The sequence below is a fragment of the Balaenoptera physalus genome (assembly GCF_965194825.1).
Source record: "Balaenoptera physalus genome assembly, chromosome: 1".
In the NCBI taxonomy this organism is placed as follows: Eukaryota; Metazoa; Chordata; class Mammalia; order Artiodactyla; family Balaenopteridae; genus Balaenoptera; species Balaenoptera physalus.
In genome coordinates this window covers 138,518,132-138,539,805 of record NC_138882.1, presented here as the reverse complement: position 1 = coordinate 138,539,805, position 21,674 = coordinate 138,518,132, and the positions used below count along the sequence as shown (strand labels likewise).

The following is a 21,674-nucleotide window of genomic DNA, read 5'->3' as shown; positions in this document are numbered from 1 at the left end:
GGAGTGTATATGCATATGTATGTAAGGGCACTGTAAAGCAGTGAGTCAGACTGTACTACTTACTCAGAGTGTAACTTTGGACTAGTTACTTAACATTATTAAGCTTCAGTGTTATTACAAGGATGATATATGTAAAACATTGAGCACAGTGTCTGGTACATGATAATCACTCAATAAATCTTAATAGTTATTCATAAAATTCTCAAAGAAATCTGTAACACCCGAACGAACGGTGGAGAACCACTGTACTTGACTCATAATTTTCTTTCACTCTGCTCCTTCCATTTCTCAACCCTTGTATGAATGGGAACAAAACACTCTGACACTTTATTGTGATGTTTCAATTTGGGGAAAGCCCCTTAGTACCTGGTAGAACATAGACTTTGACAATATAAGCTAATGAGAAAGTCTCTGGAACAGGTGACTGATGGGCCCTAGTATAATGTACTGTCAGCCACATTTTATTCATCTTTTAGTCTTTTTTCAGAAGGAAATAGCAAAGAACATTTGCTTTACGGGATAGCATTACTTTTTTTTTTTTTTTGAGTTTTTTTTAAAAAATTATTTATTTATTTATTTTTCGCTGCATTGGGTCTTCATTGCTGTGTGCGGGCTTTCTCTAGTTGCGGCGAGTGGGGGCTACTCTTCGTTGTGGTTCACGGCCCTCTCATCACGGTGGCTTCTCTTGTTGTAGAGCATGGGCTCTAGGCGCACGGACTTCAGTAGTTGTAGCACGCAGGCTCAGCGTGGGCTCTAGAGCGCAGGCTCAGTAACTGTGGCGCACGGGCTTAGTTGCTCCGCGGCATGTGGGATCTTCCCAGACCAGGGCTCGAACCCATGTCGCCTGCATTGGCAGGCGGATTCTTAACCACTGCGCCGCCAGGGAAGCCCAGCATTATTTTCTATATCAAATATTTGGGTACAAATAACAGGAATCCATCTTGAACTAGCTTAGGCAAAATGAAGATTTAGTTGTAAGGCTCGTGTTAATTTCATTAAGGGCAGGGAGATATCTAGACCTCACGGACTCAAGTGCCACCAGAACATATTTTCTGTTTCTGCTTTTTTACATAGTGGTGTCCTTTTTCAGACCAATTTTCTTCATATGTTGTCAGTTTTCAGGCTCCTAGATTTATTGCTTGAGATATAGCCTATATTCTTTAGCTGCTATTGATAAAATTCTGTAAACAAATTATGGTCCAACTTGGGTCATGTGCCCATTCCAAATGCATGGCCAGGGAATACAGTGATTCTAATTGGGTTAGATACTGTGAGGTCCAGGAGGTAAGCTTTCAATCAAAATACATGCTTGGAATGGAGGAAAGAACACTTCTGGAAAAAGATGCGTGTAGAAGTAGAAAGAAAGGATTGGGTAGCAGACAACAAGATACGATACTTGAATTTAAAACTGGAGATGCCTCAGCAAAGTTAATTTGAGGTTTTATTGTAGTTGTAGCCCAGTGTTTGCTGTAAGGGCATCACTTTATACCTTAGATCAAGTAAGATATTTTTCATACTATGTGGGTCATGATTGTTGCTTACTAACTTGATATAGGGCAACAGAAATTAAAAGTCAATTCCAAAGAAAAGCATAATACCACTATATAGTCTTTGTTTTCAATATTAGGAATTTTCTTGATGGAATAGGCAAGGATATTTTGTTTACACATGATCAAACCCACCTAAAACCAACTTTGACTGAAAATAAACTTTTTAGAAGTTTGTTAGAACTTTTTTAGAACTTTATTGTTTTTATTATTTTTTCGGTGTCATACGAATATGTATCTGGGTCCAAGTAATGTCTGGAACCAGAGATTCAGTGTCACAAGGACCTCTTGATCATTCTTAACCCATGGTTAACTCCGTTGATTCCTTCTTCAGGGTCTCGAGTTTTTTCTGTACCACAACCACTAATTTGGTTTAGGTTCTGATTATACTCATATGAATAACAGTGGATTCCAACTTAGCAAACTAAATTTCTCCCTGCCTAAGTCCATCTTGAATATTTTGTCATGTGCATAATTTTCCCTAAGCTGTTCCATAGGGTCGATCACTGTTCAGCAGCTACTCTCAAATGAATCAAAAGTAGAGTATAACAGATCCCTTTAGAAACTAAGTAAAACTAGAGAAAGTAGGTAAAAATACCAGCCCTAACTTTTTTTGGTTACTACAGATACCCTCTATTCTAATCAGGATAACCTGCTTATTCATTGTTTGTTTCTACGCTTGCGCAGTTGTCATTTCCTCTGACTTCTCTCTCTGCCAGTTCTGTTACTGTTTTTCAGATTCAAGCACTTCTCTTCCAAATGCACTATGATCAGCCGCTTCTGACTCTACTCTGTTCTCTGCTTAGTCAATCAATATTGGGGGTGTTGCTAAATTTTTCTTTGAGAAATGAATTTTTATAAAGCAAGTCACACTTTTCAGATATGTATCCAAGAGGGAAAAATCTTGACCTCACCATGGAAGTCAGATATTCCACTTACCTGAGAATGGTTAAAAAAAAAAAAAATCTTTTCATGCAGTTGGTGTATCACCCTTTTGACACATAACTTAGCTATCTGTCAGCTGTTAGTGATAAGCTTTATTAAAGATAATGATCGCACTTTATTACCTCCCACTGGAAAGGCTGATTTGCAGTTATCTTATCCTAGAACTGTGAGATAAGTGGTTCTCCAGGTGGTCTCATACCAGCAGCATCAATATCACCTGGTACTTTAAAAATGCAGATACTCAGGCCCCACTTCAGCCTTACTAGATCAGAAACTTTGGGGTGGGGTTCAGCAGTCTATTTAAATAAGTTCTCAAGGTGATTCTCTTGCCCTTGAATAAGACAGACCAAAGGTAGAGAACTTGAAGACATTTATTTGATTGGTAATCATACTTCTTTTTTGTGATCTCTCAAAGTATCAGTTAACTCAGTTGTAAAACTTAGAGGTAGTAGTAGCATATTAAGGTAGTCTTAAAGATGAAATAAATATTATGAAACAAGCTGTTTATGAATTCTCAAGGTCCATGTAAATGTTAGTTGCAAACCTACGCTAAAGTGTTTTTCCTGGTTTGGCCCTTATTCATAATAGTGACTTCAGTGGCTTGGTCATAGAAGTGACTTCAGTTGTTAAACCTGCCTCTGATTTGTGGTGCAGAAGTTTATGGAAAGTATGAGCTGGGATTAGGAGGTCTAGGTATTATAGTAAAGTCTCTGTCAGTGCATAATGTTTCTCTCTGCTTGGTTTTCTTATTTACATATATAAAGGTAGCACTGTCATCTGGTACTTTTAAAGATCAAATAAGGTAGTGTAATATTCTCACTCTGCTTTTGTTAAGAAAAGAGAATAAGATAGTGGAATCAGAGCACTTATCACAAATGCCTGGCATATAGAAGACACTTTATGGCAGCTATATGTTATGATTGTTTATATAACCCACCTTTTCTATATCTTTTTCTCATTTTATTTCTTTCTTGATTTTGAAGTTCTGTTTTCTTAAATCCTGACTCCTAATTCCCAAATTTCTGTCTCCTGTACCAGCTGCTTGGTACTGGACCAGGTATCTGCAGGGACTAGATCCTTGAACACTTCAAGCACTGTCTGTGTTATTGCACTTTGAGAATCACAATACGAGATGTCAATTAAGTATGCCAGCTTGTCATTGATTTCTGTTTCAGAAACAGATTCACAGACTGATTTATAACTAGAATATCCATTTACAGTATGAAATAGAAGTGTTAAACAGTATTTTCTTCCTATTTCTATAAGAAAATTTTTTCAAATTATAATCATTAGTTGCTTTTTTACACACGAATTCTGAGTGATGGGAGTTAACTGTATGATCTAAGTATTTAGTGTCACCAGGTTATATCGTCCAGTTTGATGTATTAATGCCCACTGTAACAGTGTATTTAACACACGGGCTAGACTTATTTCTATCCATGAATGAGGCTACAAGACTGCTGGAGAAATACAAAAGTCTTGTTTCATGATTATCCTTTTTCTAGGTTCTAAACTGACTGACTCAGTTAAATTTTTCTTCAGAGTGTGTATGTGTGCGTGTGTGTAAAATTTCCTTTTTGTAATCAATTCTGTCATGTTTCCCTGATACTTTATAATGCTTGATTATTGATTAGAGTGAGTACCTTCTGTAGAAAGCGGATTTCATTTCATTACATACGGATATTTCTTCATTTCACCTTCAGGAGGGTATGTTTTTTGTGATGGTTGGGGAAGGTCCAGGTCCCTGGCTGAGGCAGCCTGGTATATGATAAGAGTACGGGCTTTTGTAATTAGACTTGAAATCTGGCTTCATTACTTGTAACTTGTGTGGTTTTTGGAGAAATTGCTTAATCTGCCAGCCTCAATTTCCTCATCTATGAAATGGAGATAATACAACAGTTTTGTAAGATGGATAGTAAGGATTCCATGAAAGGATTTTATACACAATTATGCATAAACCTAGAAAAGAATATATAGCTAATGTAATCCAGTATCATTCATGTATGTCATTGCTGTTTTAATTTATTTGGGCTGGGCTATGAATTTCATCCCCCTTTCTGGGTTTGTTAACTTAGTTTACAGTCTATTTTCTGATTATTCTATTTCCCCACTCCCAAATTATGTATGGCACGCTTCCTAAGTGTGAGCATCCATACGTAGTGTTAACTGAACATTGGTGAACATTCACTGAATTGATGCAGAAAAGAATAGTAAAAGCCTAGGATTTTCTTAGGTTTCAGAATTATATTCAGTTTTACCTTTTATGATTTGAGAATTCTTCATAACAGTTCTAAGAGTATACTCAACAGATTTGTGAATTATAGGAATATGAAATATCACCTATTCAGAAATTAACTTTTTATTTTGTTCTATTTAGGAAGGCGACATGCCAATTCATGAACTTCTCAGCCTTTATGGTTATGATAGTACTATTCGACTACCTGAAGAAGATGAGGAGGAGGAGGAAGAAGAAGAAGGTGAAGACGATGAAGATGCTGATAATGATGATAACAGTGGCTGTAGTGGGGAAAATAAAGTAAGGTTATACACATATATTTTTATTCCTCTTGAAGTTAAAGTTTATTAATACATTCATTTTGACTGCTTATTTTTGTCATCTGTTTTTACTCTGACTTTAAAAGTAATACATTTAAATGTTAAAAGTTAATATATAGATATGCGTAATACAAATTGGAAGTCCCCTGTAATCTACTCCAGAGAAGTAATAGTTTTCTCTGTGTCATTCCAGATTTCTTATCAATGCCTAGTCTAAATAAACTTGTAAGAACTTTTTAAAAAATGCTATTTTTTTTTAAGTAATAAAGGCTAATTGGCAGTTCCGTATTCACTTTTATTTTGTTTTGAAATAATTTTAGCTTTACAGAAGAGGCTCAAAGATAGTACAGAGTTTCTGTATATTCTTCACTCAACTACCCCTAATGTTAGCATCTATGTAACCATGGTCTATTTATTAAAACTAAGAAATCAACAGTGGTACCATACTATTAATTAAACTATAGACAGTTCAGATTTCACAAGATTTTCCACTGATGTTCTTTTTCCTGTTCCAGGATCCAGCCCAAGACACCATTTAGTATATTTATTTTAGCCTTCCAGTTGTATTTGGAATACTATGACCTTTCATCTGCAGCAATCTTCTTTTTATCTTAGAGATTTAATTTATTATTCCACAGGAAGAGAATACAAAAGATTCCTCAGGTCAAGAGGACGAAACTCAGTCTTCCAATGATGATCCATCACAATCTGTTGCTTCTCAAGATGCCCAGGAAATAATCCGTCCACGTCGATGTAAATATTTTGATACAAGTAAGTGTTATTAGTTACTATTTTTTGGATATGATTTTTACTGCTTAATATATGACCTAAAATTTTAGTGGTTTTTTTCACTACTCTGTTTGAATTCATTGATTTTGAAATCTTGCTCATCAGTAATGGGATTTTGTTCTAGATTCTTAGTTTAGCATTACGGGGGCCCTCTTGTCCATGAATATACTACAGTAATTACTGTGTCACTGTGATGCCCGATTCTGAGTGTGTTCCTTTCTTTCCCCTTTGACTGTTCTTTAAATTTAGTTTGTTTCATGGTCATCTTTTTTATTTCTCCTAGTCTTTTCCTCAGTTTTCCATTTTCTGCTTTCTTTGCCTCTCAGCCTTGATATATTCATAAGCATTGCTTTCTCTAATCAGTGGCTCCCAAGTCCAAAAAGTGGTTGACTCTTGAGGTAGGAATATGTTACACAAAGAACTCGAGTTTTTCTACAGTTATGATCTAGTCAGAGATGACCAGTAGTCAAGACAACATTTAATATATGTATCTTGAATATTTGCATGTTTCATCTGCTCCGTAATGTTTCATTCTAAGCAGGAATCCTTACTCTGGAAGTAAGATAAGAAAAAGTTAACCATTAGTGTTATTAGTTTAAATATGTGGTCTAAATTTCTATACTTTAAAAAGGAAAATAGTTGAAGAACAATAACCTCTCATGAAATGTGGTAAAGTAATAACTGATTAAACATGGCTACTTCTTTGTATGAGTGACTTCTGTTACACAGTTTGTTTAGAAGTGAATGTAGGGCCGCTAATAATAATTTTATTGTGAACTTTGATCACAGATATGGTCCAACTGAAAAGTATATCAATGCACAGAGAGATTAGTTACTGAGATAATTGTTTGGGGGAAATGGGGTATTTTTCCCTTAGTTAAACCAGGAGCAGATCCATTGCCAAAGTTTGCTTAAAAGTGGGATACTAAGTGACTGCCTCTTGAAATAATACTTCATAATTAAAATCTGGTATTTTAGTTATGATGTATGCATTGAAGCTACACATATACTGCCTATCTTAGCTTTTCCATAGGAAGAATTAATTTCTGCATGCAGTGTTACCCTCTTGAATTTTGTGTGCCATTTTAGAGTTGAGAAGATGCTGACAGTCTCATGGTTTTCAGATTTCCCACCCCTTTATGTAAATACATTCTTAGTCCAAAATGTAAACAAATAGCAGCTTGCCTGCTCTGAATGAAACAGAAGTTGGGAAGACATACATACCCTCTCTTCATGCGCTCCCCCCAAAGTGGTGCTACAGAGTTGTCAGTGCTTTAAGGAGCACTGTTCAGAAACCACTGTTTTGCCCCAATTCTTATTTTATAAGGGAAGAAACTGAGATCATATAATTTATTCTGTCACCAAGCTGTTGGAAGGAGAATTAGGCTTAGAAACAGATTATCTTGACTCTGAATCAGATTTTTTCTTAAAATTTTTTGTAGGAAATCATTTTATGAAAATACAGTTGTCTAAGAAGATTGTCCTAGAAGGTTTATGAGTTTTATTTTTTTTTGTTTTAACTGACAGGGTATTATTTGATTAAAAATATCTTGACCTACCTCTGCAAATACCTTTTGGCATATTTAAATATTTGATGGTAGATATAAGAATGGATAGGATAAGCAATCATTTTATAGTACTATTGTCTTACTTATTCTAGATAGTGAAATAGAAGAAGAATCTGAAGAAGATGAAGATTATATACCATCAGAAGACTGGAAAAAGGTAGTTAGAGCCATATTTTCCCAAAACTTAGATAAATAAATATTGAAAAAGCCAAGTGTAATTATTCTTTTACTAAGTATAAATATTGATAAAATTGAAGTAAGTCTTTCTGTGACATATGAATGTTCAGACTTTCCCTTAATACATCCAGGTGAGAAAAATATTTACCTTTTTATAAATAAAATAATGGTATAGAAAAAATTGGACTTTGTTGAGCAAGCCAGTACTCAAAGCAAGATTAGAAATCCAAATTTCTGAACTACTACAAATTACACTTTTGTTAGCTACACTATAAAAAGTATCACATGTGATTTTTCTTTTTTTTTATACTTGAGAAAGCAGTTGTGGAAGCTTTGGTATTTGTTAAGTAAATTTTGTTTAATAAGTTAGATTACAAGTTTTTCCATCCCATATTAATGTCGATATTTACAACTCAGAGTATATTGTGTGAAGAGACAGATTTGGACTTTGGTATAACTATCCATAATTAATTTCTAAAATGAGTCTAAAGATAATATATTGACGTAGTCTTTAAATATAAAATTTTATAACATTGTGTAGTTAATCACATGGTTAAATTGAAGAATTTTAAGCTGTTGCAAAGTAGTTGACTTATTAGGAAGATTTATCAAAATGCTATATAGCATTGATCAGGGCAAATCATTTATATAGAACAGATGATCTCATTCTTGTTGAGATAGGTGACCTGATATTTCTCTTAAAATCTCCATTGAGGTTTTTTAGTGTTCTTTTTCATAGGTCTGATTTTTAATTTAGGGCATAAGCAGTCATTTATTTGGAAGCAGAATAGCCGAAAATATCAAATTGAGTGGCCTTTCTGCACTTTTTGAGTCATGATTGTTTACTTAGTTAGTTAATACTTTGGAGGCTTCCCTGTGTTTTGTTTGTTTAGTTTGTTTAAAGTTGTCTGGTTTGGGATGCCTGGGGCAGACTTAAAAAGAGCTAACCTCCTTGTGGATTAAAATAAGGGAAAATCTCTATATTTAGAGTTTCAGTTGGGAAGAATGAAGTATTCAAATGAACTTGGACTGCGCTACCCAAGGATTCTGGGCTTCAGCCAGAATTGATCTATTTATGGGTTTCCAAAGAGACGTTTAGAAGAGAGAGACATTAGTGTGGGTTGGAGTGGTAAGGAAAGATTATCCCAGTGCCGGATGTGTTAATTAACTTGAGTGAGTAATGAATGAATGATGGGACTGAAGACAGAAAAAAGGATCACAGAAGTTACTATTTGTGTGACCTATTTGAGCAAGTGTTCTTCAATCCAGTTTTTTCTGATTCCTACATCATGCAGAAATTAAGATGAAAAAAAGCTAGAAACCTTGGGAGTCATCTTAAACTGTTATTTTCTACCACACATTCAAGTTTATCTATCTTTTCTCCAATATAAATTGATTTTGTATCTGGAGTTTCCCAAGAGAGTATTTGATTAAGCCTTGAATTTTTTTTTTTTTTTTTTAATGAAGCAATAAAAAAACTCAGGCGGGAGAACATGGGGGAGATGAAGCCTTTACTGCTAGGGAGTATTAGTCCCTTCCTCAGGAAAAATATGTAATAAAGTAGGCCACAGTAAATCCAGATTGTCTTATTTTAGTGAGATCTGTAAAAAAGTGTCAGGATTCAGAGATTCATCTTCTAAGGCTTGTAAGATGAAATTGAATTTTTATAGAAACTAGGGTAGAGGGGAAACAGCTTTGAAATCAAACCTGAGTTCAAATTATAGCTCAGAATTTACTAGTAGTGTGTTCCTGAGGAAATTAATTTTGTTGAGTTTCATCTCCTCAAATACAATATGGGAATGACAAATTCAGCCTTGTCTAAGTTGGTGAGGATTTAATGAAAATTTTGCATAAGATACCTGGTACATAATGCTCCTAAACGGCTGTTTTCCTTCCGTTCCCTGCAGAATAAATTAGGTGAAAAGAAGTTATCTGAACTCAATAGGAAAAAGGAAGTGTCTTATCTTTATACCAGTCGAGAAGTTATCAACCCTGGCTTCATGTTAGAATCACTTAAAGAACTTTTAAATACTGATTACCATGGCTTTCATCCAGAGATTCTAGTTTAATTGGTCTGGAATGGATCCAGACATCTATATTTTAGAAGCGCCCTAGCCAGGGTTGATAACTTGACTATTTATTCTCTGATAGGCATAGGTGAGTAAAGTTAAAAGAGCCACAAGAAGTGACAATAGAGTAATCTTTTTTATAGTGAAAGACATAAAGAAAATTCCTATATATGAGTAGAGAAAATGTGAATGTGGTATTTTTAGAAAACTAACTGGTTTTCCTGTACAGGTGCAGCAATAAATTTATTACACAGAACATGTCTTTGAAGTTGTACTAGATAAAATGAAATTCTAACGAAAGTGGGAAACAATAACAGGAGAGAGAAACTTTTCAAATCCCAAGAGTTATTTAAACTTACTAGACCATGATTTTGTACCTTTCCTGCATAAGTCTTCATTCTGAAAATGTAGTAACTGTATTATTAACATTTAGCCACAGACAAAAGAGGGCCCATGTAATTAATCTTGGTCCCTATGTCTTGTAAAATCTCATCAGTGGTGATTTCTAATTGTCTTTCTGAACAGCCAGTTTCCCCTAATCTGTGTTTTGACTATATAGATTGATTGCCAGATTTCCTAAAATAAGATTTAATTACATTTGGGAGAAGTTACAATTTCATCTTGTATTGTTTTAATGAAAGTTAGGCACTAATTACCTGTCCAGTGGGTTTGGAGTTTCATTCGTTTGGCCTCTACTGAGCTTTATACAAACCCTTTCGTTATTTCCTTTACCTGAAAGCTCTGGTTCTCAGACTTCAGTGTGTGTCAGAATCACCTGGACAGCTTGTTAAAACACTTACAATTGCCGAATCCCATCCTCATAGTTTCTGGTTCAGTAGGTCTGGTGTAAGACCTGAGTATTTGCATTTGGTGATGCTGATGCTGCTGATTCAGAGACCGTGGCTTAGAGTGGGATGCTCTGAAAATACTTTAACTTGACTTTCTGCTTTTCAGAGTTATCTTATAATTGAATTATAAGAATTCATTTTTATTTCTTTTCCTCCATATTTTGAAGTAAAGTTTGTATCCATTTCACCCCATTATTATTACTAATATTTTCATCCAGTCATATCCAAGGTCTTATCTATCATTAATTCATGCATCCTCACAGTACTCCCCTGAGATGGTTAATTGGTTGTGACTGTGTTTTATGACAGAAACCAGAACAGTTAACCCAAGAAGGTAAATCTAGAAAATGGATATAAAATCTGTGTTACTAGATCTTATTCATGTTTTATGTTATTTTTAAAATAGGAGATTATGGTGGGCTCCATGTTTCAAGCAGAGATTCCAGTTGGCATTTGTAGATACAAAGAAAATGAAAAAGGTGAGTCATTAGTAAATTTACTAATTTATAGCTGAATTCATGCTTTTGAATTGATGAACTGTTTTTATAATGGGATAAGAACATGACAGTTTGTTTGTTACTCCACTGATTTATGAAAGAAGACCTCTGCACCAGTATCTGTAAGAAATACGTTTTCTGTTTCTCCACTTCTGTCCATAGAAGTCTAGCCAAAAAAGAAAGAAAGAAAAGTGAATGCTTCTTTAGTATTAGATTATTAGATGACTTAAAACATTCCAACTTTTAATTTTTTTTCATATTTTAAGTACTCTGAAAAATATGCCCTTTTATAACCTTTATGATTTATATTTTAAAAGGTTATTTTGTTTCAGTGGAAGCTGTTGGACAGGTTTAAAAAAAAACAAGTAAACAGCTGATATAAAAAGTTAATTTGCTTCTGAAACTTTTAATATTACTAAAATTGAGTATTTTGATGTTTGTGTATTTAAAATACTTTGGAAAAACAACTTGTATACTTAAATTTTACATGTTTTTTTTCATTATTTTGTCTAAAAGTGCTAAGGTAAGCCACAAATAATAAATACTTAACAAAAACAGAATACTTGAAGATTTTTTTTTAAGTCTATTTCAGATTATCCACTTTGGGAGAGTTCCAGAATGAGAGAGTGTGTGTGTGTGCGCGCGCACGTTTAATGAGTTTTCATGTGCGGTGTGACATCACTCAATGCTAGAACTCTTTCATCATTTCTTTATTTCAGTTTTCTTTTCCACACTTCACCTTACATATGCAGAGCCTTTGGGAGTTGTAGAAGTCGTCTTGTTTGTTTTCTTTTTTAGCATTCCCTCCAAAAACTTAATTTATATTCTAAGTATGCACCTGCTTTCAGGGCAAAGCAGCAGATCAGAAGCAGTTAAGGGAGCACCACAGGCTAGTAAATTCTAGTGACAGTAGAAATGTTTTAACACAACAGTAATAGCTTTCAAGTTAATTTCTGCAACATACAGGAATGTTAAAGGTATCAATATGGAGTGACCTTGTTGTATATTGAAATTCTGTGCACAGTGTTTGTGAATGAATACATTGTAATTGTGTGCAAAAATGAATGATCCATTGGCTTTTGTATTTTTTTATATGTGGCAAGTTAATATTATGGCTAAAGATGGTTTTAATTATCTCTTAATATGTTTATCTTTTATTTTAATATGTTTGCATTGTCAGATATCACAGTGAATAAGTGATCACAACCTCCAATTTTGATTTACTGTTTTCCATTTTAACATTTTAGAAAGCAATTTTATGTGTGTGTATATATATATTTTTTTTTCTTTCTTTTTTTTCCAGAAAAGCTGTGGTTTATGAAGCTTTCTCACTTTGAGAAATTTAAGCGTGTTATATCGTATGAGGATCAGATGCATTTACCAGGGTTACTGCCTTAGAGGAGTCACTATGGTTCAGGCCCTTTCCTCATCTTTGTAGTTCTAGGAATTCAAACTTTGGTCATGATATCAAGAATTCGTCTCCACTTAGGTTAACCTGTGCACACAGACCAAATTCTTGTAAAACTATTAGGTAAACCACACTGTTAGAAATAAAACTGTCAAAGGGATAGTGCTGATTAGTGCCTTTTTTCCTTACAGTGAAAGTTTCACAGGGTATTTTTCATCAGTTTGGTGATCACATTCAAAAGGGAGAGCATTTGGTTTGGGTGATTTTGATAACAGTGCCACAAAACTTAAGATATCTTGACATCTGAACTGTAAGGGATTATTCGGCAGTTGGATTAGAATTTTTCATTGCTAAAAGGAAACCCTATTACTGAGTATCCTAAAGAGACATTAACTTTTTCTCTTAAATGTATGTAAATGATCATTTGTACTCAATGAGTGTATTATAATCATTTGTTTATTCATCTTTGTATCCTTAATACCTTGGGGGATCCTTTTCACGTAAGACTTTGTAAACATTTGGTAGCTGAGTTATTAGGTGGGTGCAGATAGTGTAAACAGAACGTATGTGGAGTCAGTAAACTTGAATCAGTATCTAGGCATTTGGCCATGGACGTGTTACTTAACTACTACTTTTTTCTCGTCTATAAAATAGCAATCACCTATTTATTTATGAAGCTTGTTGCGAGGATTTACATGTGATGTTTTTATGTGTAGTGCTTAGCGGCATAGTGTTTGGCATATAGAAAATGGTCAGTAAGCGGCATTAATATCCAAAAGATGATTACTCTTACCCTTATGTTTAGGTTTTATTATTCAGATTTTCAGAAAGTATAAATTTATGCTCTTTTGCTTGCAGGTGACAAAAACTGAGTTCAGTCAGCTTTAGCAAAAAAGAATTTACCTGTTTGCTTTACTGGGAAGTTCTGGCTAGTCTGGCTTCAAATAAAACTGGATTCGGGATTTTTATGATATCAGGTGTCTCTCCTCCCCCTCTTTCCTTTATTGTCAGACAAGCTAGGATGGCTACTGGGAGCTCATGACTTATACTTTTCACTATTCTAGCCAGGAACCAGGAAAAATGAGAACTTCTGCATCCCCCTTTGCTCCAGCAAAGGTCCTAGAGAGAGCCTCTATTGACTCAGCTTGAGTCTTACCCAACCAGAAGTAATTACTGTGAGCCAAGAGATGAGTGCGTACTCAGGCTTGCTCTGGCTCGTTTATCTCTTGGGGCTCCAGGGAGCAGTGTCAGCCCTGCTCAGACTGTATGAAAAGGGTTTAATTCCCAAAAAAGTGCTGGGCATATGAAAAACATGATTTTTAAAGTTACGTGGGTGTTTTGTTTCTCCCATGTACTAAAAACTGAGTAAACGCTGCAGCTTCGTGCTAATACTAAATAATTAGAATACTTGGTAAACATCTTACAATGCACAGGACCCCTTTCCCCAAACTAAGAAGTATCTGGCCAAAGGTGTCAGTAGTGCTGAGATTGAGAACCCTTTACTAGATTAGCTGAGAATTAGATGAACTACTTAGGAAAAAAGTCAAGAGAAAGGAATAAGGTATTCTCAGATTTTCATGCTTGCATGACGTAAATTTTAGAGTAAGTAAACGTTGGCTAGGAATTACGAAGCAGTGAATAGCAAAGGACCAGGTGAATTGTTGTTTCTAATGAACATTAGACGAATTATTGATTCTTAAGTTGCTTACTGAAAAATGAACACATGTATTACCCTTAGTTGATAACAATAATACTGTTGAAACAGGCAGTTCAGTTAATCTACACATAGGAAAAGCTCAGCGAGACAACTTAAAATTCATGTCATTAATCACAGTATGACCTTTTAAGAATGTGGAAATCACTATTATAAACCACATTATTACACCTTGCTGATTATGTTTCAGCATTTTCATTCTCATAATATATTGATTAGGTAGAATTTTTACTTGGGCATTGAAAATGGAATGACACCTTTTTTTTAACAGAAACTGGAGGTTTATAAATATCTTCATTTATTTATTCATGTTTATTCTTATTCACTAGGAATTTCCCAGATTGCAGAAGTTTTTGATTTTGTGGTGGTAGTTTCTCAGTTTTCTACATTTGTCATCTCCATTCCCACCCCCAACACACATATAATGAACTTTGTTAAATTATTTTGAACTCGTTTTTGCTTATCTGACACACTTACTTTGATTACTTAAAATACCATAAAAAGCACTTCCCCAGTTAACAACCTGTGTTAATATACTAGGTGAGCTCTTGCCTTCTGAGACTCTTTCATTTATTTATAATCATTTGTAAATTGTATCTTTCAGTAGTATAAGGTGGATATATTTATGGTTGCTTTTTAAAAGTTCTAATATTTAGGCTTGGTAATTCATTAGAATGAAATAGTTTCAGAAGATGCTGTTACAGTTCAGTGATTGTGATCTTTCAAAATCCAGCATGTTCATGAAACTTGAAAGACTTGTTTTTTCCTTCTGTTGCTGTCATATTTATTTATAGAGGTTCATGTCATATTTATAGAGATTATTTTTCCTCTGTATTTTCATGTGTTTTATCATAATGGTGTTCTTCCTGAATTTCTGATCTCTTGGCATTTAGTCATTCTATAGTAGATATTTAATAAATATCAACTGTGTTGCCTTTTTTATTTAGATCATAGTCAAAAGTCATATTTAGAGTGTAAACTTAACTGGAAAGTAATTTGGTCTGTTTCTGGAACCAGTTAAGGCAGTGTGGTTTATTCTCTGAGAATGCTAATTGTTCTCACCTCATTGTCATTTTTAGTATATGCATTAAATGAAGTATCATATTCTCAGGGTTAGCCTATCTGGCTGCTAGTCACAGTTCTAGGAACCTGGCTTGTCATTTGGCGCCATCTGGTGATGTTTGTGTACTCAGTTTAAATAAGCATATCTCTGTGTCCTGTGACTTGGGACTTCCAGATTGATTCCAGAAGTATCTCTCAGGTAGTTTGTGCTTGTTTCATAGGCTCAACATGGGGTATCTAACTGGGAGAACACTGGGGACTCAGGGATCCACCCTCCGTTGTCTTCTTCCTGAATCAGGGTTTCCTTGTAAGGCATTGTCCGTCTCCCACTCCCACTCCAAGAATATAAGAACTCTGGTATGCTCCCTTTGGCAAATAAAGGCTGAGCGCAGACCAGAAATCAATAGCAGTATATCCAAATTCACTTTATCGTGGGAGTTTTATTGTATTTACAGTTTGGAGTTTTACTAGGATTGTACCAACAGGTTACAAAAGGAATAAGGTTTATTACTAAGGAAAAATTTAAAGTGTATGTGTGTAGTGGCAGGGGAGTGGGTGGGGACAAGGTAATTTATATGAAAACACTTAACATAGTACCTGGTATGTAGGAGATGTACCTTTGTTAGCTGTTAATTCCTTTTCATAACACAAGGAAGTTTGACACTGTCAGCTGTACTTTGTCTCTTAAATTCAGAGTCTTTGTCCAGCTGGCTCCTTTCTATTGGCATTTAAGTGATTATGTCTCCTGCCTTTAAAAACCAACAAACAAGCAAAACCAAAAACTTTCTTCAGCTATGCTTCCTCTCTAGCTACTGTACTGCTCTGTCTCCTCCCTCACCATGGAACTTTTCAGAAGAGTTTTCTACTTTATTTCTTCACCTTCCATTTCCTCTTCATTCCTCTCCAGTATGGCTTTGGCTTCCATCTCTGCACAGAAACAGTTCTTGAAACATTACCCTCCTTGTTAGTAAATCCAGTGCACCTTTTCAATTTTCATCCTGCTTGTTTAACAGCATTTAACCAATCTATTACTCTCTGAAACATTTTCTTCCCCTTGCTTCTGTGGTGCCACACTTTTGATATTTCTTCTGTCTTGTGACTGTTCCTTCTTAATTTTGTCTGTGTTTTCATCTTCCTGTCGTTAAGGATTCCACAAGGCTCTCATCTTAGTTTCTCCTCCATTCTTTCACTTTTAAAATTTTGATGAAATTGGGGCTTCAATCTTATTATAATGGAAATTCTGATGAAACCTAAATGCTTTTTTAAAAAAAGTAATGACTTGTTTTATGAAAATGATTTATGCTTATGACAATATATTTTCAAGCATCATGGAAAAGTACAAAGATATAAGAAAAAATTGTCCCAAATCCTACCACCAAGAAATAAGCAGTGTTACTCAGTTCTCAACATTTTGGCTCTAAGTATGGGTTATTTGTTCAGTGATATGTTTTAACACAAACTCTATCAATTTTTGGCATTATTTTTAACATTATATTTTACTAATTTAGTATATGAAAATGATGATCAGCTCCTGTGGGACCCTGAGTACTTACCGGAAGACAAAGTGATTGTATTTCTTAAGGATGCATCTAGAAGGACAGGTGATGAGAAAGGTGTAGAAGCAATTCCTGAAGGATCTCACATAAAAGACAATGAACAGGTACATGAATAAGAAATAACTTACAATATTCCCAAAGTATATTAACCACATACATTTATAAGTTTAAGTGCTGTCACATTTAGTGCTATTCTGTCCACCAAAATTCCTTTACAGATGGTCCCTGACTTAACGAAGGTTCAGCTTAAAATTTTGTGACTCTATAATTGTGTGAAAGCAGTATTCGTTCAATAGAAAGCATACTTCGAATTCTGATCTTTGCCCAGGCTAGTGTTGAATATCTCTTGTGATGCTGGGCAGTGGAAGAGAGCCACACCTCCCGGTCAGCCACGTGATCATGAGGGTAAACAACTGATACAACCATTCTGTACCCATACAACCATTCTCTTTTTCACTTTCAGTGCAGTATTCAGTAAATTACATGAGATATTCAACACTTTGTTATAAAATAGGCTTTGTGTTAGATGATTTTGCCCAGCTGTAAGCTGATGTAAGTGTTTTGAGCACATTTAAGGTAGGCTAGGCTAAGTGATGGTGTTCAGTAGGTTAGGTGTATTAAATGCATTTTCAGCTTACAGTATTTTCAACTTAGGATGTGTTTTTTGGGACCCACTGTAAGTAGAGGAAGATCTGTAATGTCATCAACAGGGAGTCTCAGGTTTATAATCAGCATAAGATATGTAGTATTGAGACACTCACTGGTATGACTTCAGCTCAAATTAAAATTTTGATATTTTATTTTGCCTGTATATATTTTTTATTAGGCTTTCTGAACTTCCTTTGCATATCCCATAGAATCTGTGGATATCATCAAGTTGGGAATACCTGTCTGGGATAATGTTATTCTGTATATAATAGAACAGTGCCTACCATGAACCTAATAGCAGCATTATATACTTTTTTGCCTTTTTCACCAGTGTTTTTCTTTTCTGATTTGTTTTAAATTGTCTTTGAAGAGGAACCCCAAAAAACCAAAAAGAAGGGACTTGTGATTATTATAAAATGATTTCTTTTTATTTATAAATTCCTAGAGTACCATGGCCACCAGTAGAGTATTTGCTTATCCATTATCTTCTACATATTCAGAGGCAGTTAATTATCAGGAATGAATTATGTTTGTTTTTCTTTAGTGTTCTTTATGTTGCATTTACTAGAATTATTTGTCCTCCAGAAAGGATGAAAACACTGGATTCTGGAAAAGACTTTACTCTCTTAAGAAACTGTACCCTTGAATTGTTCATAGTCCAGGTTACATACTGAAGCCTTTTATTTTTCTAGGCATTATATGAATTAGTTAAATGCAATTTTGATACAGAAGAAGCATTAAGAAGATTAAGATTTAATGTAAAAGCAGCTAGAGGTAAGCATAAATACTAATTTTTTATTTGTTTTCATGATATAGCAGAAATTTAAAATTTAAGCTTTTCAGTTTACCTAGGTATATACTAAATTTAATAATACTAATCTCTGAATTCAGTAAATATTTGCTGGATAACAACTTATTATAACTTGTTAAATAACTTGTATATAACAGAAGTGTTACACAAGGCATTATGGGGAATGGGGTTAATATTGGCCCTTCCTTTGTGGGAAAATAAGGCCATTTAAATAAAAATATATAATGCCTTTCAATTTCAAGGCATTTTTATAAACATTTTCCTATTTGATCTTGGTAATGATCCTGTGCGCTAAGTAAGGCGAAAGACGTTAGCTTCACTTTAAAACTGATGAGAACTGAGGTCTCTTAGCTGAGGCAAGCATAATTCATAAATAATGAAGCCAAAACTGAAATCCAGGTTTTTCACTTTTTTACTCCAAACTGGCTCCCACCCCACTTCACTAAGAGTACTGTTTATATATCATTATGTAACAAATGAAAGATCATTCATTCAACAGAATTGGAGGGCCTACTAAATCGTGGGGACATAACTATAAACTAGGTCCCTGACATCACGGTGCTTAGAGCCTAGGTAGTAGGGAAGCTGAAAAATAGTTACAAGTTCTTCCAAGGAGAATTAGAGGGCGCAATCCAAACTTATTGCAGTGGGACTTAACCTAGTTGGGGGAAAGAGTGAGGCTGTTAAAGAAAGCTTCTAGAACAAATTGATATTTTTACTGGGCTGTAAATAGCTAGGTGAAAGGGGGTTGAGGTAAGAGGCAGGAAATAACTCTAGACAAAGGGAAGAGCATGCACAAAGTCTCTAAAGTAAGAAAGAACATAATGAATTTAAGGAATTGAAAGGTAGCTGGTTTAGTTGGATCATAAAGAATAAAGGGGAAATGGCATAAGTTGAGGTTGGAGAGTCAGGGACTAAATCATCCATTACTAAATAAGGAGTTTTTGTCACTCTCTTTTTCAGCCATCAGTAATAGAACTCAGGAGTAAAATACTTCCCTCATTGTTGCCAGAAAGTTACATTTTTATTTACAACTTTGTTTGTTATATGCAGCATTTGGGAGAATATTGCTTAACAGTTTCCCCTCCTTCCCCCGCCCCCCAATTTTGTCAGAGGAATTATCTGTTTGGACAGAGGAAGAGTGTAGAAATTTTGAACAAGGGTTGAAGGCCTATGGAAAGGACTTCCATTTGATTCAGGCTAATAAAGTAAGTGATGATATATGTTGTCTCTTTTATTAAAAGAAATTTAGTTAACCTAGATTATATTAAATCTTCTATTATGTTTTCTAATGTTAAAGGTTCAATAATGAATATTTTAATACACTGGTATTTAGAAAATTATAATAAGCATGCCTAGACTTCCTGGCATGTATTTGCCAAGTGACTGTTCTCAGTGTATGATATTGGAAGCCTTTAAGAATTAGACGTTTATAAATATGTTCATCTGCTTCTGGATGGGATGTGTGTATACACTGTAATTACTTAAAGCTATTTTCCACAAACTTGTTACAGATTTTTTTTAGGAGGGTCTTACTTGGAAACTTTAAAGCATTTTTACCATGACATTATTTATAATTAAAATGTTTTTTACATTTGCTTAAGTCCTAAGTGGTCTAAAATCAGATACTTAATACTTAATTTGGTTTTAATTAAGATTTAATTTTCCAGAAGAATATCTCAATAAGTCAGCTTTATTATACATTATATAATTTTATAATTTGACAATTTAGCATAATTTATCATGCCATATGGATAATATCAATCATACAGTGTCAATGTATACCCAAAAAACCTTCATAAGTACTTGCAAATTTATTTTTAGGTTTAATTCTCTTAAACTGAAATCAGGTAAGATTTTTAATAGTAACTACACAATTATAGAGAATAGAAAAATGTGTTCCTAGGGGAAATTAGGACAGGCAAAAGTAAAATCTCAGAAAGTAAATATAGGAAATTAAGTAATTTCTAGGTTTATAAATATCACATTTTTAGCAAATATAAATGACAAGGAGCTTGGCTTTACATGTTTCCTTAAAGATGGTTTGTAAGATATGTGATGGCTTATCTAGGATGATGCTGAAAGTGTCTGGGCTTACGTGGGCTTGCTTCTGAGGCTCAAATAGTCTGTCATCACATTCTCCTTTTTTATACCTCTGGATGTGATCTGATGGTATTCACTTGATTTGTTTCAACACATATTTAACAGTATCTATTTTATGTTCCATAAATAAAATAGTTGCTTACAAATCCTGTGAGTTCATTTTTCTCAATTTTCTTGTTCTTTAGTTTATTCTTGATTATTTTGTTGAATTTTGGTATTTGACATTAGACATAATAAATAAGAGAGAAATTTTGAGTCTTAGCATTGATGTGAAAGGTGTATCTAAATCATCTTAATGTTGTATCCGATATTAAGGTGTTGTATCCAAATCATCTGATAATTTTCAATATAGTGAATACTCTATGAAAGGAGTGTATTATGCTAATGACTGTTTCATGTAATGGCCATGCATGTTTCTGATTTAAAAAAAAACAAATTGTCTCATGGTTGAAAGGGACAACGTTTTGGGAAAGAGTTTTCTAGCATTCCTGCTTGAATTCAAGCACTATTGACCAAACCGTGCTGGATTATCTGTGGAGGGACCCTTGGGATGATGTAACTGGCAGGAGCAGTCCTTTTTTAAGGAATAAGAACTTATTAGGTGACTTAAAACTATTAGCCAAAAAAAGTCTTAACATAATATTGAAAATAAGACCTTGATTTCTTTATAAATATTTGGGATGGTGATATTTCAGTGTTACAGAAGTCATCTGACCTATACCTAGTACACTAGTTGTTCCAGTGAACAAAGGGAGGACAATAATTCTTAAGAAGGAGAAGACATTGAAGTCCAGTGAAAACATTAAGGCTTTGTTTTTACACTTGGAATTGAAGTTTGGATCTTAATCGTAGGTTGTATTATGTACACTTACTTAATTGAGGATTTTTCATAATAATGTTAACTTTGCATGCCACAAAATGTGTTTGTAATTTTTGCTTTCAGTAACGTACAGTTGACTTGACAATTGTCTACTAGAAATAAGATTCTAAAAAGGAGGCAAAAAACAGCTTGAGAAGATGACTGGGTTTTTAGTTTTTGTTTTTAAAGCCCTGATAGCTTTGTCTTAAAGCAACATGGGCCAGAGTCATAAAGTGCAGTCAGAGGGGCAGAAAGAAAAATATATGTCGCATAACAAAATAAGGATGTCATAAAATTGACCTTAGGTGCAGTCAGTCCCACCGGATACCTTCTTCAGAATCAGAAATTTATGAGTTAAAGCATATTGTCTTGCATCCCAAACACTCATTCAGATACCTTTTTTCCTTTTTAACTCCCAGTATTTTATATGCATCAACCCTACCAGCTCTCTAAGCAAAGTAGCAAAAAAGGGAATTTTTGTCAACATCAGTTGCCAATCTCATATGTTTAGTATTAG

The 21,674-nt window shown here is 34.3% G+C and overlaps 1 protein-coding gene across 19 annotated transcripts in view; it reads left to right on the top strand.

Moving 5' to 3' along the window:
* MIER1 (MIER1 transcriptional regulator) overlaps positions 1–21,674 on the top strand; it is a gene marked incomplete at its 5' end in the record, with an annotated part of 55,452 nt that overhangs the window by 22,101 nt on the left and 11,677 nt on the right. For 16 of the 19 annotated variants that reach the window (XR_014252417.1, XM_082420191.1, XM_082420190.1 and 13 more), the window contains 7 exons: positions 4,870–5,028; positions 5,687–5,819; positions 7,498–7,562; positions 10,906–10,978; positions 16,689–16,840; positions 18,077–18,158; positions 19,309–19,403. Coding sequence is in view for 18 of the 19 variants with exons in the window: in XM_082420191.1 (XP_082276317.1) it covers positions 4,870–5,028; positions 5,687–5,819; positions 7,498–7,562; positions 10,906–10,978; positions 16,689–16,840; positions 18,077–18,158; positions 19,309–19,403 (759 nt within the window). The remainder of the gene's footprint in view (positions 1–4,869; positions 5,029–5,686; positions 5,820–7,497; positions 7,563–10,905; positions 10,979–16,688; positions 16,841–18,076; positions 18,159–19,308; positions 19,404–21,674) is intronic. The other 3 variants (XM_082420196.1, XM_082420193.1, XM_082420192.1) reach the window with 1 other exon arrangement.